Source organism: Boleophthalmus pectinirostris, unplaced genomic scaffold (genome assembly GCF_026225935.1).
Source record: "Boleophthalmus pectinirostris isolate CB_2022bp ecotype Guang Dong unplaced genomic scaffold, ASM2622593v1 HiC_scaffold_12, whole genome shotgun sequence".
Taxonomy (NCBI): domain Eukaryota; kingdom Metazoa; phylum Chordata; class Actinopteri; order Gobiiformes; family Gobiidae; genus Boleophthalmus; species Boleophthalmus pectinirostris.
Genome location: NW_026571018.1, coordinates 20,596,142 through 20,613,569, shown reverse-complemented (window position 1 = coordinate 20,613,569; position 17,428 = coordinate 20,596,142). Strand labels below are relative to the sequence as shown.

Below are 17,428 nucleotides of genomic sequence, written 5' to 3'. Positions count from 1 at the left end.
GTACATCCTGTTTTCCTGCAGAAAAAGGCATTTATAGAATGTTACTGACCCCAGGAAGAATAGTTGCTGTTCTTCAGTACCTAATGGGGATCTAAATAAAAAACAAACAAACAAACAATTTCGCACTACATTGTGTATACAGTTTGTATATATGCATGAAGTCAGTATTTATTTGAATACTTTAATACTTGCAATGTCATATGCAACATGGCTATGTCACCATACAATCTCTTCCTTGTTTCTTTGTCTCAGTCTCAATTAACCACAAAAATGCTTACAGCCTATTAACAACGTGAGTCATATCTGATTCAGTGGACAAATTTAACTCTAATAAGAATCGGAAACGTAGATGAGAATGACACAATGACAACGTCAAATTCCTTGAAGATCCTACAATTATTTGATGTAAAAATGCTTCATTAGACACATTGATTTCTTTATTCCTGTCCCTCGTCCTCCTCCTCGTGGCGGTTGTCGCTCGTCGTGATTTCAGTCTCCACAGTGGCAGGAGGAGCGCTGACAGCCTGAGAAGGGCGCCCCCTAGTGAACATAACTGTGAGATGCATACTGATTGTGACCAGATCGAGGTTTCTGCTTCTACAAAAAAAACTCACTTCTTCTCGTTGGCCTCAGACGCTTTAACAGCTTTGTATTTGCTCTTCTTCACAGTGTGAGCAATAAACCACACGATTAGCACGATCAAGAGGCAACCCAGCAACGCGCCGATCACTGCTCCAGCAACCACTCCAGCCCCCGCTTCTGCAGACACAAACTCAAGGTAATTAGAAAAAAAAAGTTTAGAAAAGAAAAGAGTTTACTATTATACAGAAAATAAGTGAATACATATGATATTTAATTACCAGGGTTTAACTCTATAGTGCAAGTTGAATAGCCAACAGCATTGGTGGCATTGCACTGATACTCCCCAAACTCAAACTGAGATATGTTAGCAATCTGGAGAATCCCGGTGTCAGTAGCTGTGAAAGTAAAAAAAACATAAAATTACAATCAAGCCAACCAATTTTGCATTACAATAATAGCATCAAAGCTTTGATTACTGACTTCTGCCCAACACGGGCCTCCTGGTCTTGGTTTGGTCCAGTCTGATCCACGTGTAGATAGGGGGAGGACTCCCGTGCTCGCTGTGGCAGGTCAGAGTGACCAAGTGGCCTGTTTCTACATCTCCATGAACTGAGCAGTAGGGCTGTGATGGCTTCTCTGAGTCAGGACAGGCACAAACTCACATTATTATAGTTTAGGTATGAGCATCCTGTTGCATTGTAGACATATAGGTCATTCATTTAGACTTGATTGCTTGTTAATTAGTCTGGACTTCACTTTCACTTTCACCAAAAAAAAAAAAAAAAAAAACAGCACCTGATTGCATTATGTGTTCACTGATACATTATGAAGTAATACATTATTAACTTAATGGGACAAATGGCATGGTAATACAGAAATATGTGTAAAAAGATGTAAAAAATAAAACATTTTTTATGTGTGATAAGAATTCCATTGTTCAAGGTGTGAAGAAGACCTAATATGAGCGGGCTGTCTACATATATGAGGTAGGTGGAAGGAGGAAGCTTCTACAGCAAGTGGCACGTGTCAGTTTACATTCACTTTGCTGTACAAGGATGCGGTAACAGTCCTACTCTAATTTCAACACAATGCGAAGGCTGCTGCTGTTACCATGGGAACTGCTGAGGATGCTGATGTTGTCGTGGTAACTCTGAATGAGAGGATTCAAACAGAAGAATCACACTATTCAGGGACATCACATAAACATATCAATGGCACAGCATTGAAAAGATCTAAGTACAACCTAAGGATAGCCATATACTTTACCAAAAAACTCCTTACGATCCATCATGCTCCACTTATCAGAGGTTTGGAGTCAGCTGCAGCCTTTGTAAAGGATTTTCCCTTCAGATATCCCCCTGTCACTGTGGGGACATACTGAGGATTCCCCATTTTACATCCTTGTCTGAGTATGTCCTGCTCTTCCACTGTTAGAGCTGTGCATTTAATCATAATTTAATCAAGATTGATTTCAGGCATTTCTAACTGTCAGTGATATGCTAGGGTCTTTTTAATCTCATATTTATAGTCAATTGTTTGTCAGTACAAGCAAGTGGTTTGGAGAAAGTACTTTTGAGGAAGTAATTTGTCTATTCTTTATGTTATATGGCAATTATTAAAAGTCTGTATATTTTATGTTTATGTAATTAATATTAAAAGCAATTTGCAATGTATTTTATTTTTTGTCATACCCCATTTCAACTCTCTGAACAGACCAAGTGTTGTACTCACCTAGCACATTGACCACGATGCTGACCTGAGATTGACCAGCTACGTCGGGGTAGTTGTGCACCTCACATGTGTACACCCCGGAGTCTGCAGGCTGCATGTTTCTGATGATTATTGAGGCGTTGTAGGATGTGGCTGGAGACAGAGGAGGCTGAATTCTTCCCTCATATGGTTGTGTGATCAAATCTTTGCCAGCCTGGTAGTAATATAGCTAGTCGACAAGAGAAGAATTAATTTCCCTAGCTCCAAAGTATTTTACAGTACTTGTACAAAACAATTAATAATGTCACCATGGTCCATTATGAGTATCACGGTGTAGCATTAAGACCCACCTTGGGACAACAAAACCTATGACTCACACTTACTCAGTCTGAACAATAAGAGTTGGTGCCATGAGAATGCATTTGTAAATTTCAAGTTAAATAATACACCAAAGTCTAAACATGTAAGATGCTGATTCTGTTTATATAAAACCAAATGCATAAATTTGTAATCCTTTTTTTTTAATCCAACTTTATTTCAGGACAAAATTAACAGTAACAATCAAGCTAAGCAGAATTTACTTGTCATACTGATATAATGATGTTCTTCAGGGATTTTGGGGGTACCTGCTGTGGAGTCATGGAGGTCTTGGAGACCATGTCCCACTGAATGGTCAGACCATTAGTCGGCTGGCTCGTCACAAACGTGCACTGGAGCAGGACTGTTCCTCCCGTTGTAACATTTACAAACTTGTGCGGAGTTGTAACAGTTATTAATTCCACACAGCCTGGAAGACAAAATGTTATTTCATGTACATGCAATTAAAATATTTCAACTTTTTTCAGAGCTTACCAAAGAGGGCGAAAAACACTGAGAAGTACAGCATGTTGCCTGATCCAGATGTAAACGTGTTCACTGAGTACCTCTGCTCTAACAAATGCCTCAGACGTTACATTGAAAGAAAAGACTTCAGTATCAGGCAAAGGTAACTTTGATAACACACTGTTTGTATTTCTGTGTTTACAGTAGTGGGTGTGTTGAGATGGATTTTTGAAAATACATTAAAGTGGTCAAAGTTAATGTTTAGCATAGGACTGCAGTAATACATTAATTGTGACTAACTGACTATAAAAAAAATATCATAATTTGATAATAGCAGAACACATATACCATTGTATAACATAGACAGTGGCATTATTAAATCTAACGAAGAGGGAGGGATACTTTAGTGATCTCGAGGGAAATTCAACTTTTGCTGCAGCAAACTGTTGCAGTTTTGTTGCAACATTTATTCTTTATTCATACATATTCTCTATCTAGAAGCTTCCAGACCATATTTCTATCTTGTGATAATGTATTCATAAAGTTTCTACCACAGAAGTACAAGTACAATAGAAATAATCGTTTGATTAGTCGACTACTAAAATATTCGTTATAGTTGCAGAGTATGAGCTGGGGTGATACTACAATTCCATTCATTCACTTTGGTGGTTGCACTCCTTTCTCCTTGTCTTGTAAGTCATTCTGGGTCAGGGCTTCTAGTGTGGGGAATTAATGTAATTTAATCTCCACCTGGCCTTTATCACTTGCCTCAAGGAAGTGTAAGCTAAAGCAACATGCCTCTTATCATTGGGGAGTTGATTCTCAGGCCCTGCGTACTTAATAAAGGGAGTTTCACCTCTGCTGCTTTCGTTCACACCAAGCCGACTACAGTGCTGTTCGAGAGACAGTGAATAACACATGATTAATTGTGTGCAATTACCAGCGGCTGACATAGGTGATTAGCTATGGAAAAATGTTGATTAGGGGTGACTGAAGGGGTGAAGTGAGAGAGGCTGTGGGTAATCCAGGGGAGTGAAGGGGCATGTAGCACTCATTAAACACAAGACAGTTTGGTGACAGGGCAGGAAGTTAGACCATCCCACTCTCAAACAACCATGTGTGACTGGTGTTTGGAGGCCACCTTTTTTAAATTCAACTCAGGATGACCTAGTGATGGTTTGAAAAACATACAGGAACATCTTCATATAAACAAACAGGTAAATACAGTGGAGAGGGAAAAAGAAGAGGCAGCTAACTTCTGTGTTATTGTAAGTCGTCAGACTTTATTTATAGAGCATCTTTCACAGATAAAAAGTGCTTTACATAGTGCAATTGTAGCCTATATGTACATAATAAAAAACAGACAAACACTAAATAACTCATACTTCAGTTCTAAAGGCTGTATGGCTATTCATGGCTTTCAGGAACATTATTCCTTCCTGATTTGAAGGGTTTTGTTTTGATAGAATTGTGTTATTGCTATAGCCTGAAATATGCCTGAGACTCATGAGTAATACAGTATAGTGCTGTAATACTCATAGGCTTTGTGTGCCCAACCTTAGGAGCACTAACTTGGTCATTATTTTCTGATAGTAAAATTAACCTCATCAAGTGCCGCCTTCAAGTGAGCTGTGACTGGCTGGATATAATGTAGATGCAGTTAAACTTTTTAAAGTTGATGCTTAGATTAAAGTTGCACTTTTTTTTGTTTTTTTTTAGATTGCTCACTACCTGCATGTCTAGCATTTATTTAAAGGTGCACTAAGTAACTTTTCTGTTGTGGTCCACCATGGATATATATATTTACCTGGAACGTTCCTCAGAGTGGCATGCCTCTATCTTCCATGTATGTGTATGTTACATAAGCTGTTAATTATTGCTTCAAATACTTAAAAAAGCATGTGAAAGTATGCCATCTGACCTTTAACTTGGCTAATCTTTACAAAGATTGATACATTTAATACTACACTGTGGAACATTCAAGGCTGACAAAGCTATATACAGCAGTACAGTATCCCCCTGGTGCAATTGCTGCATTTTTACAGTAAGCAGGGTCACCTTTTCACAGATTTTATCAGTAACATGGCCTGGTGGTGCCATCTGCTTGTCTTCAAAATGACATTACATTACAAGTAAAGCATTAACATCTACATGGAGACATGCAAATGGTGTTTCCTCCAGCTGAAAAGTTACGCAGTGCATTACATTCCTTCATTTGAAACCATTTCCCCAGGATCTTATCAAGCATTTAGTCATTTTCCCATTCTATCTATAGGGATGTTTTTTGTCTTAATATTTCACATGTAACGGTGAGTCAGTCAGACAGAGGCTATCCTGCCAGTCGGTGGTGGACGGACACTACAGCCCACAGCCGTGTCTCTGCTGCACTCTCGTATTCATCCGCCCACTCCATCGGTATTTTCCTGTCGGCGCCTGTGGGGAGCTCTGATTCACACTGTCTGCTTTTATTTCTACAGACTGGTTTGGACGTACAGGCAGACGGATGTGGAATAGCTTCATATTAGTAGTCTACAGATTTGAGTAATTGTTTTGAGACGAGTGGAGTAATAGTGATGATGAGTGGAAGTCCTTGTGAAGTCAGGCTGCAGTTCACATGATTACCAGCAGATGGCAGGGCTGGTTCTTGGATGGTGACTGTGTGTGTTATATTCGTGTAGGGGGGTATTGTATGTTTCTTCAATGCCGTTGAAAGCATAGTGCAGCCTAAGTTATAACATGGTTTCTGAGGTTTGTAAGCCTATGTAAAGCTGCACTTTGCATTTTTTCAGGTAGAGTCTGCCATCTGCTTGTCTCCATGCAGGGATGATAATGCTTTGCTTGGAATGACCCACAGTATGACATCAAATTTCCATCAATATAGATACAAGCCAGTGATAGCATCAGGCCGAGATACAGGTCACATGTGTGGAGAGGCAAGCCTGCTCAGAGCAAAAATGTATTTAAGAATCTTTTGAAACCTGTAACTGCTTGTAGCAAACCTGCTAGATGTATTAGTTAGTCAGTGTCATACTGGAATTTTCTAGGTATATCAGTCTTCATGAAGATAAGAAAATGGTTAACCTTACCCTAGAAGAATTTCATAGTGCACCTTTAAATGAGTAATATTCTGCCCTAGCCTTTTGATTTCGTTAAGAGAAGAAAAACAAAAGGTGTCTATAACTATAATCATTTCAGCAGTAAAGAAGCAGAAATAGCTTCTCTTTGAGCTGTATAAATAAGTGTAAAAGTGGGACGGGCGGAGGTGACCTGAGATCAGGAGGAGCACAGGAGTTATTGGGTTCATGCTGAAAACGGAGAGCGATGCCTGTCAACTTGATGTCTGACGTGCTTCTTTGATCTGGTATGAGCACTGAGCTGATCCTTTGTCAGAGTGGAACAGTGGGCTTTCTACAGGCTCCATGGGCCCCCAGACACTTGATTTAATAGTGTTTTTACTGACCTACATCCACCCTGAATTCATGTCATGACAAAACATCTCAACCCTATGAGGCCAGTATCTCCTTCAGTTTGGAATAAAAGAGGAGTGATGGCTTACAGAGAGGCTTATTAAAAATTTAGAATCACTTCTTTTAACTACCATTCATAAAACATAGTTGAAAAATTATTCAGATTTATAAATAAATACATATATTATATGTATTCAGTGCTGAGGTGATATTAATTTATGCAGTTATTTAATTTTGGATATCTGTGCTGATAAGTAAATGTGCCCCAGCTGGCTTATATATTGGGCCACATATAAATGCCATATTCTTTGTGCTGTTCAACTGTTTAAAGAAAATACATCACTATCAATATCAATTCTCTATTTTAAAGCTTTAGTGCAATAAGAGCACTGCACAAAATGTGACTACTCTGCTTTTTTGAGCTAGTATTAAATCAGAACTAGTGATGTAAAAAAAAATTATAAAATAAAATAAAAATCATATTGATCTATTTTTCTTTATTGTTCTTTTATTATACAGAGCATAGTATAGGCAAATTATTAAGTTTGGAGTCAATTCAAATCAGATATATCCTGAAGTTTTGCTGTGTATGTCAAGTGATTACAGTACAAAATTTGTTTAGATTTCACAAAATTGTCTGAGGAATATCATTTTAAATCAGTGTTCCTCTCTACAATTATCTATATACTCCCCTCTGAGATGCACAGGCTTCTGCATCTCCTCCTCATGCAATATGCAAAGCTATGCCACACACTGGTGTAACTGGTATCTCACCTCTGGCCCTCGTCTCTCTGCATATAAGCCACCATGTTATCAGAATCATATCCCTGGGGCTGGCTTTAGTGGCTCAGCGATGGTCACATTGCATAAAAGAGATGTGTCTTAATATTTTATTACACACATTATATTCCCACTCTTGCTCCTCTCTCTTCAATCTCAGCTCCCTTAAACAGCTGCTCCAAGAATATCCCTTAAAGATAGACACTGGAATATTGCAGATGATGTCCACAGAAAGGTTTCTTGTGTTTGGCAAATAGCATTTACTTATTGTTTCTTTCTTTATATACAATTTTTCTTTACTTTATCTCATACATTTTCCTTGAATTTATAAAATATCTGGCAAGTCATGGATGCATTGTTAGTGTTATTTCCCAGTAGAGATGGAACTGTAAACACTAATATTGTTTATTCTAATAAAAAGGGTAGTCAATAATTGTTCATGGGGCATTTTATATATTCATGATAATTGCCAACAAAGATCATTGCTACGGGGACCAGGGTTCCTGGATAGTCTCAGATTTTTAAGAAAGGGAAACTGAATTTGTTTGTTCTTTGTAGTAAATTTTACATTCTTTTGGAGAATTTTGGACATCGGTGTCATTAAAATAAGAACATTTTATAGAAATAAATAAATATAGTATTCAAATAACATATTTTACCTGGAATGTGAGACAAAGCTAGGAGCTCTCAAGACAAAAAAGGTAGGGACTAATTGCCTAGCTCAGCACAAACCATATTATCCAAAATCCTCAGTTTTTTACTGTTAGTAATTTTATGTAACTGTAATTCTTTAAAAATGCCTCCATAAACAATAGCAGCTAAAGCAAGCATTTCTAAACCAATAACCCAAGCTTCCGTGTTTTGAGCTTTTTTCTAGGAGCAGCCATCAGTCCTGACCTGCGTTAATGCACATGTTCAATATTTGATGTTTTTATGGAGTGCTGACAATAGCACATGGAAATGGAGGTATGTTTCAGGGAGCTACTTTACTGTGTTTTTACAGAGTGAGCCACTCCAGCCTTGATGAAGAGCTGGGTTACTGTGAAAATCCAGCCCATAACTGTGCCAATGTTTTGAAATAAACGCTAGAGTAGGTTCTGTGCCTGCTTAGATGCATGTTGGTGGACATATTATTTATACACCTCAGCTCTTCTCAAGGTGAACTCACTTAGGGCCATAATCAACTGTCGAAGAGGCTGGTTGAGGCGGGCCAGAGTAAATTAAAAGAAATCAATTAGCAGAGACAAACCTGGGCATTAAATCTGCCGGTCGGCTGTGGAGGAACAGAGGGAGGGGATCGTTACGGGACACACTGTAGCACAGCGGCTAAGCATGATGAAGCACTAACCAGGAGCTACTGCAACTTACAGTTACAGATAATGTAGTGAAAAGGAAATGAATAGATTAAAAAAGCTGACGTGCAAAAAACAAAAAAACAAATTCATAAATGTAACTTGTTAAAATAGCCTTAGGTCTGCAAAAATTAATTGAAATAATTGTGCCTAGTCAACTATTAAAATTAATTTGAAAATCATTATTGCTATTTGGACTATATGGAGTCTTAAAGGTCCTATAGTATGCAAAGATAATATTGTTACTTCATCAAAAACATACTTGAAGTTGCATTTTGTTTGCGTTTTAAATGTGTGAATGAAATGAAACACAACTCTGAGTATGTTTTGATTAAGAAAAAAACATTAAAACATAGATCAGAAAACATAATATGGGCCCTTTAAGCATGTCCCAAAACTTCTACTTATTAAAAAATGTTTTGATTTTAGTCAGTAGTACACTTCAGCAATCAGGATATTTTACCTTTATTTGGTTATAATGTATTTAAAAATCTCAATGTATATAGAAATAATCATTTGACTAGTTGAATACTGTAAAAAAATCATCACTGACTACTAAAGTTGTCTGTGTCTGTGTGTCTGTGTTACTCAGCTGGGTAGGATACATAGCAAATGAAAAATTAAACTGTCAAAAAACAAAGCAAAACAACCTTTGTCAAGTTGACAGAATATAATTTTTCTTTTGCTATGGTAACTACTAAAATAATTATTAGTTGCAGCCATAGCCTATATGTATGATTTTTCAGCAGTTGTTTACTTATTTATTTGTTTATTTTCATCAGGGTCGAGGGGTTATCATAGGGAACTAACATTTGTCTGTTTTTACACCAAATATACTCTTTCATGCCATTTCTACGATCACATTGATTGTATCTAAGTATGAAGGTGCCCTGGGTAACTGTTTCTCATCCCCTTTAAGATCAATGCTTGACCTTTGACCCATATCAGTTTTGCTAATACGTGTAAATTCTGGTTTTAAACAGGGGGGTCCTCAAAGCTGAAGGAAAGTAATTACAGTCATGAATCAATTGTTGGAAATCCTTTCATCACACACCGATAGGATTTGACTTCTAAAAAAGGACAATGCTACAGGCATACTACAATAATGCTGTTATGTTTGTATTTGCAGTAATGCAAAAGAAAGTAAAGTAAAGTACAGTAGTATATTGTTTTTCATATGCCATAATGATACAGTGACCGTATAGAAGTGATTTCTGTCCCTGTTTATAGGCTTACGCTGACAGTCAGTGCACACAGCAGATTGAGAAAACCTCTCAGTGCCTTTGTAACCGCATCACTGCTCACTTTTCTCACCCTATATATTATTTATCATAAAACAGCCTCACCTCAAAAAATGCATGTTATGAAGCTGTAAAAAACACAAAGAAGGTTTTCATACAAGTCATATAATGGTTTGACTTTTACTGGCCACACTGATCATTACTATATACACAAAAGATGTGCTTTACAAAATAGTTGGTATGTTCAGAATTGTGATTTTACAAAAAGACATATTTCTTATATTATAGCCCCTCCCCATGCCCCCACACCCTCCATCATGTTCCAGTGTGTTGCCCATACTGCCTCATATGCGTCATTGGTATGCATGTGCATGTGAGCGTTTACCCACGATGCCTAAGGGAGGTGGTCCTGACGACAATGATGTATTGGTGTCTGGGGACGCCACACCTCAAAAATCATTAATAAAACCTAGGACTAATGAGTATTTAAAGCCATCAGCGCCCAATTAATAACCCAGCATATTCATTTGAATGGTGGTTGGAGTAAAGAGACATTTATGTTACCATATGGTCTTGTGTCCTTCTCCAGACCACTCAACCCGGCAATAGCTGCTCCCAGCATGCATTGGGTGTAAGGGCCCAGCGTGTTGTCAGTCACGGTGCTGACACACACGGAGGCAGACATGTTCACACCTACAGGCAGTTTAGAGTCCCCTGTCGCTTGCTGGGAGCCATGTGAAGGAGAGAGAGGAGCGAAGACGAAGGCCCAACTCATCATCCTTACATGCTTGTTTTATATTGCATTTTCAAACTTTTGATTGGGTTTTTTTTTAAGTCCTGTTAATAGTCCTGATAACTATGAAGCATGAACTAAGCCCTGGTTTACAGTTTACAGTTTAGTCCTTATTTTTACCTTTTTGCATCAAAGTGTCATCTGTTTATTCCTGGTTTTATCATTCACCTAGTTTGAAACCCTTTTTGTCCCACTGTAATTAAATAATTGTTTTTGAACCCTAAGAAGAAAGAAAGTAAGAAAAATGCAGGACTCACTGGCTGTGTTTACTTGCACACTCAAACTCTGAGTAATATCAGAGTTTGGCTGTTTAAGATTTTTAAAATGACCTGTAAACTGCAAAATCATCATCTCATTCTTTCTGATGACGGCCCCTCTCATCTTTCAAATCAATCAAATTAATTTTTTTTTTTCTTCAGAGTTCAGAGTTTAGCACCTTCGCGTCGACTGAAGTGCCATATGATGTTGCTGTGTCTTGCCATCTGATGACAGTGGTTGTGGCACTGTCTCTTTCCTACTGGGAGAGGCAGGCAGTCTGCAGTCAAAACATGTCAAGGTATGAACACAAAACCTCTGCTGTGAAAAAAACTGAACACAAATACTGCAATTTCCATCAACTGGTACAGCAAAAAAAAAGAATTGTAGTTGTATGTATATATATATATATATATATATATATATATATATATATATATATATATATATATATATATATATAATGCCTGTAAGAGAAGGGAAATTTAAAAAAAAATTTACACCATTGGTGCATCTGAGATGTTTAGTGCAAATGAAGTATTAAATTGAGTATTGTGTTTGAAATGTAAAAAATCCTTAAAATCTGCCCCCAAACTTCCTCCACTGAGGTTACAGCGCCCTTTAGCGCCCCCTGTGCCCCTGCTCAGGGTTGTGCTTTTGCAGAACAGATAATATTTCAGATGTCATAGAGCATCATTAGTCTGTCCTCACTTTTGAACCTAAACGTTCACTAGAGTTCAAGAGCACAGTGCACCTTATAAAGAGTACCCAAATGTACTTCCAAATTTAGTCCGATGTCCTCGACTAAGGACACAACGCTCGGCAAATAGTTGCAATTGCATCTGTTCTTTTGACAAAACTAATTAATCATGGGGAGATTTTCAGGAGCACAGCACAAAGTAAAAGTTTGTGAAATGCCCCAGCCAGGACACAGCGTACCATTGTTACACCTGATCATTACTTAATTCACTATTTGCCAGAAAGTGTAATTGATTTTCAATTGAAGAATGGGGCAAATGTCAGTAGGAGTCACTTTGCGTCTTTATTCAGGAAAAAGGGTATGAAAGGAGGTATTCTCATAAACGCGCAATGTTTTGTTACGAAATTAAAAGAAAACAGTTGTAGTTGTTTTGTTGTGGGGCTGTCTTCGTATTGAACAGTCAAATGCAAGACACCAACTTATGTGAGAACTGCATTAGCAACAATAGCAGATACCTGATTTGTACCATTTGTATGTGAGGATTTACCTTTTGGGGACTAATAAGGTGAACAAAACATGTAAATCGAAACTGAAACTAAACATATTAGTCCTCAAAGGGCAAATGAAAAGACTTCGTGCTTTCGTCACTGTATAAGCCTTTATTTGTAAAAAGTCTGTTATTTGAATGAACCCTTTTTATACCACATACTTGAACACTTTGTATTTGTAAAAAACACATTTTGTTCAAACACCTAAAAAAGCTGATTGACACTATAACATTAATTTGCACTGACAAAAAAAATACAACTTGATACTACACAAATGTTGATTCCATGAGTACGAATACTCCAAATGAAATCAAACACCTTATTAAACAACTGAATCAAATAAGCGCCCAATGTGAACAAAACAAGTACAGTACAAAACCAAATGCTATTTTCTTCCAGTGCCAGTATATCAGATGAAAAACATTTCCTTCTCATGATAAAACAACATCTACAATAAGAGGAACAATCCATAACAAATGCAACAAATACAGGAAATCAGAAATGAACACAGAAATGAAGAAAAATAGATCTACTCATCCATATTTCAAAAGAAACAGGCTATTCTCTTAGTGGGTTTCTTTCTCTTTTTTTCCCCAATTTTTCACTGTAATAGGAGTCTTTTTGACCTACTGGTTAGAGAGGACACGGTCTCCCTGGTCTGCGTCTAGTTCATGTGTTACTGGGAATCAGCACAGCCTCTTTAAGAATCCTCCTACTGTAATGGACAGAGAGCAGAACCAGAGGCAGCAGCATATTGAAGAGAAACACCACTCAGTGTGCAATCACATGGCTTACGTTCAGACGCTACTGCAGACAGAGCATCCTCTACATCCTTTGTAGTGAGGGCGATTGATGCCGATGCTTATGCAGAACCTGATAGAACTACAGCATGCACTCAGTGCACCTAATCCCAATTGAGTGATTTACAGTGAGTACATAGCACATGTACATGTTTTTGTCTTCCGGTTTTATCAACAGTTTGTTTCACAAGGTTTATAGAGCTGGCTGTAAAACAAGTGCAATTTTAGCATGTAAACACTGGATCTGTCTTTTTCCTGGCTATGGAGATGACACTGATGGTGTGAGTTAAAAAGATATGAAAATAAACCTTTTCAAACTTAGGTCATGCAAAACAAAACCTACAAGGTCCACAAAATAATGAATTTAGCGAGAAAGGCCCCACAGTGCTGAAGTTTGCTCACATCTGGTTAGTGTGTCATCACTGATTCATTACACTCCAGCACAGTTGTGTTCACACATTCAGCTCTGCATAATCTTTAGAGTGGTGCAATTCTGAACGACATGCCCCAAAATAAACACGTGTTATAAAGTGCAGCTGACAACAAACACAAAATCTAATTTTAAGAGTAAATGTGAGAATAAAATTGTGTATAGCATGTATCGCATGTGGTTCCGATGATCAAATCATGCACCAGTGTCCTGACGCGAAAAGAGAATCATTTGAATGTTGATATGAGCATTTTCTGTCAAACGTAAATGTGAGGTCAGTGCTTTACGTCATGCAGAGACTGATTGTGATCAATAGCTCTAAAATATTGACTTCCTGAAGCAGCCTGCACAGAGACATCTATTGTTGGCCGGGAGCAGCTGCACTTGAGCACATGGTTGCCCAGTAACACTGCTCATGAGTGTTCAAGGACACGCGTGACATTTTTTTCTTCGTTGAGGAACAGGAAAAGACTACTCACTCCCTTTTTAAGGCTATCCTGCTCCTCTGCCTGCTCAGAGATATGCCCTTAATTTCATCATGTAGCATGATAGCTGAGGTAAACATGTTATTGAATGTGCTGTAACTCACAGGTGGAAAAGCCCACTTAGATCATGTGAAATTAAGTTAGACACTTCCCTCAGAATGACATCACTCCAACTGCTGAGGGTGAACCAAGGCATACTGTTAAATACAGGACCGTACAGGAGGAGAGAGGCTCCCTTCAGTGTAGTGAGAAGGGAGCAGGCGAACACTGTGAGGCCTTTGTGAGACGATTCCTTCATTATTTTGTTCACACTGTGTATTTCTTGTGTTTCATTTTTTAGGTTTCGTTTGCAGAAGTATGCCAATGCTAGAGAAGCTGTCCATGCCATTAGCAGTGAGGCTAGCTGGTATTACGAACTGCCATGTTTTTGTTCATGCATTAAGAACTATTAAGTGAAAGATATCATATTTACAGTACAATTCACATGTAATTACACATATACACTAGAGGCAAGAAAATTCACATTGAAATCAGTTCAACACTTTTTTTCCTCTACTCTTCAAATGAAATATATTTTCTCTTGTTTAAGCAAATATTATAAAGTAAAGCATAAAACATAATATCCTCACAGCTTTTGGGATGAATGCACTGATTTTGTATTCAGAGCTCATATATGTGTGAGTGAGTGACATGGTGCTCATTGTGAACATGCAAGGGCTGCAAATGTGTCTGTAATGGATGTTAATTAAATCTATGCATCTAATATGAAAAACCTCAAAAGGCATTTCGTTTTTATTTCGGTAACTAAACCAACCTGATTTTGAAACCATACATTGCAAAACACGATCTTTTGGCACAATAGATAATTAATCTCCCTTCAAGTCAAAAGCTGCTCCACTATTTCAGCTGAATGTGCTCTGCTTGTACAAGAACAAAATACATTGCCTGGCCTCTAGTCAGGTAAAGATCCATCATATTGCCTTTGAACAATTTGACAAGCTGTTGCTGTGAACAGTGGGGTGAAGGGGTGATGTAACCTGCGTCAAACCCCCATTTTATGTTACTACTTTTTCTACCGATGAGCTAAACTGGTGAAATACAGAAATGTGAAAAGCACGTTGGTACTAATCTCCGCCTCGTCTCATTTCAAAAAAACGCTAAATTCAAAAAGTGTCCTGATTCAGGCGCTACAAATACTGTCAGTAAAACAAAAAGAAATACTGCAAAAAACGCAATCAAGGCCATTGCATAACCAACTGTACAGTTGGCTTCACAGGAATAGAGAATGAATCTAACAACTAAAAAATGACAAACTACAGGTACATCTTTATAGATTCATAATACTCTATATGGTATAATATATTCTAATGTTAATGATACATATATTACTTTATTTTAGTTTTTAGTGCAATTATTTTCACCCATTTTCTCACATTATTCAGGACAAGTGTAGTTCAGTGTCCTTTATGCTATAACAATGCAACACAGTATTTTATATCCTCTCCTTGCTCCATTCTCTTTTCAACATTATTTCCAGTGTGTTTTCTGGAAATTACACGCTCCCCTTTCCAAAGTTTACTTCATAGTCGAAGCATGCTACAACGCCTCCTACAATATTTTCCCCATAGTTGTTATATTGTCTCTGTAACCAATCTACATTTGTATAATATCAATCATGAACAGAATATTTGGTTTCAAGTCATGGGCAGCTACATAAGCAGTTCTTACAATGATCCAGTTTTTTGATTTACGGGTGAGCTGTATTTCTTAAAATGTTTCCAATATTTTTTAATGCTAAATCTATCAAACTTCAGCGTATTACTCTGCTCTGCTTCCATCTCCCCTTTTTTGGATTTTCAACGTGTATTTCTTCAGGGACAACCCAACCGCATTTTCTGCTATGAGGTCCAATAATGCATGGTGAACGCACGTGGTAGCTATATTATGTGAACATGACAATGGTTAAGGTGATGTTGCTTAAGAAAAGCATGTAAGGCTTTTCTGTTAGTCTTTAACTTTGGTGAGCACATAAAATAACGCAGTTAGCCTAACCTAAAAACTACTCAAATTGTATCTAGAACGTAAGCTATATTCTCTGGTAAATCAGTTTGTCTGCTAATGAACCTGAGCCCTGTGTGTGTTGTAGAAAATAAACAACAGTGCATATGGATTATAGGCCTTTTCGGTTGTTTCATGGCTATTTATAGTACCTTTTCTCCACATGGAATTCCTCCTGGTTGCACTGATTTTTAATAGGTCCAGAGCAGTTGTTCGATGGGACTAATTTGAACTATCCTTCTCACTGGGCTGCCCAATTTTACTAAAATAAATATGTGTCTTGCTAACATAAACCCATGTACAAATGCCAAAAAACAACATTAACAACAACAAAATTACCATTGTCTTCAAGTCCAACTGTGGGCTGATATGTTGTGTCTAAAAAAAACACACTCATTTTGATCACAAAAGCACTGCCCTCCCCAACCCCGTTTTCCTCTATGTGAACAAAAAGCAGAATAAGACATCAATGCACCTAAAACAATGTAAATCAACCATAGGAGGAAAGAAACAATACATGTATACTTAAATGATAAAATGTACAGAATGCTTTTTGAACAATCAAAATGATTAATGCATACAGTTGAATCTTTTTTAAGCTAATAATGCCCTAGCGCTAGAACATGTTCTGACACTCTCGGAAATCACAGTATTCTTAAAGACAAAATCATATATCTACAATATTCAGCATTTTGTTTTAACCATAATGAAACCCCCAAGGACATGTTGTCAAATAAGATGAGAAGAAGAAAAAGATTGCAAGTTTGCGTCGACTCTGGGCACAGTTGAATCCAAAGCCCTCAAATGAAGACCAAGAGGCCAGAGCTGATGTCCCATAAAGAACAATATCACTTCAAAAACAACACGAAATCCAAACAAGATTGCTGTACATAGTAGAAGCAGAGGGTTTCCGTGCATGTGATCCGCAGGTAATGGGGTCATGTGACTGGTGGTGAAGGGGATCTCACTTAGCTGATGCCTGAACAGACAAGCCACCACTGATTTCAGAGCTGCAGAGGATTTGGATTACAATAAGTATCAATAAAAAGTCATTGCAATTCTGAGACATTGTTTTCTCTTTCAGGAGATTTCACTTTTTTTCTTTTTTTTTTAGCAAAAATATCATGCAGTCCTTAGTTCCAAAAACCCCACTGTAGTGAGGTCTTGTGTTTGTTTCAGGAGGAAAAAGAAACTCAAAGCCTTGAAATTCTTCTTTCACAATTATTCTTAAACATTCAAGTCATCCTTTTAATACTTTGTACAGCAGAATGGTCCTTCTGATTTCACATGTGTATATATAAATATAATATATAGAAATATGCATATACATATGTTCAACTTGTATATGTGTATACATATTTTGGAACTGTATCAAAGCCAATTTAATGTGCTCTCAAAATATGGC

General features: G+C 37.5%; 1 protein-coding gene across 1 annotated transcript; it reads right to left on the bottom strand.

Moving 5' to 3' along the window:
* Positions 1 to 437: 437 nt before the first annotated feature.
* Positions 438 to 10,732, bottom strand: LOC110165026 (V-set and immunoglobulin domain-containing protein 1-like). The gene is made up of 7 exons (XM_020930174.1): positions 10,519 to 10,732; positions 2,919 to 3,079; positions 2,314 to 2,521; positions 1,063 to 1,218; positions 861 to 977; positions 615 to 759; positions 438 to 540 (listed from the first exon to the last, which is right to left on the bottom strand). Exons 1-7 carry the CDS (start codon positions 10,730 to 10,732, stop codon positions 438 to 440), a joined length of 1,104 nt encoding a protein of 367 aa, XP_020785833.1.
* Positions 10,733 to 17,428: the final 6,696 nt, after the last annotated feature.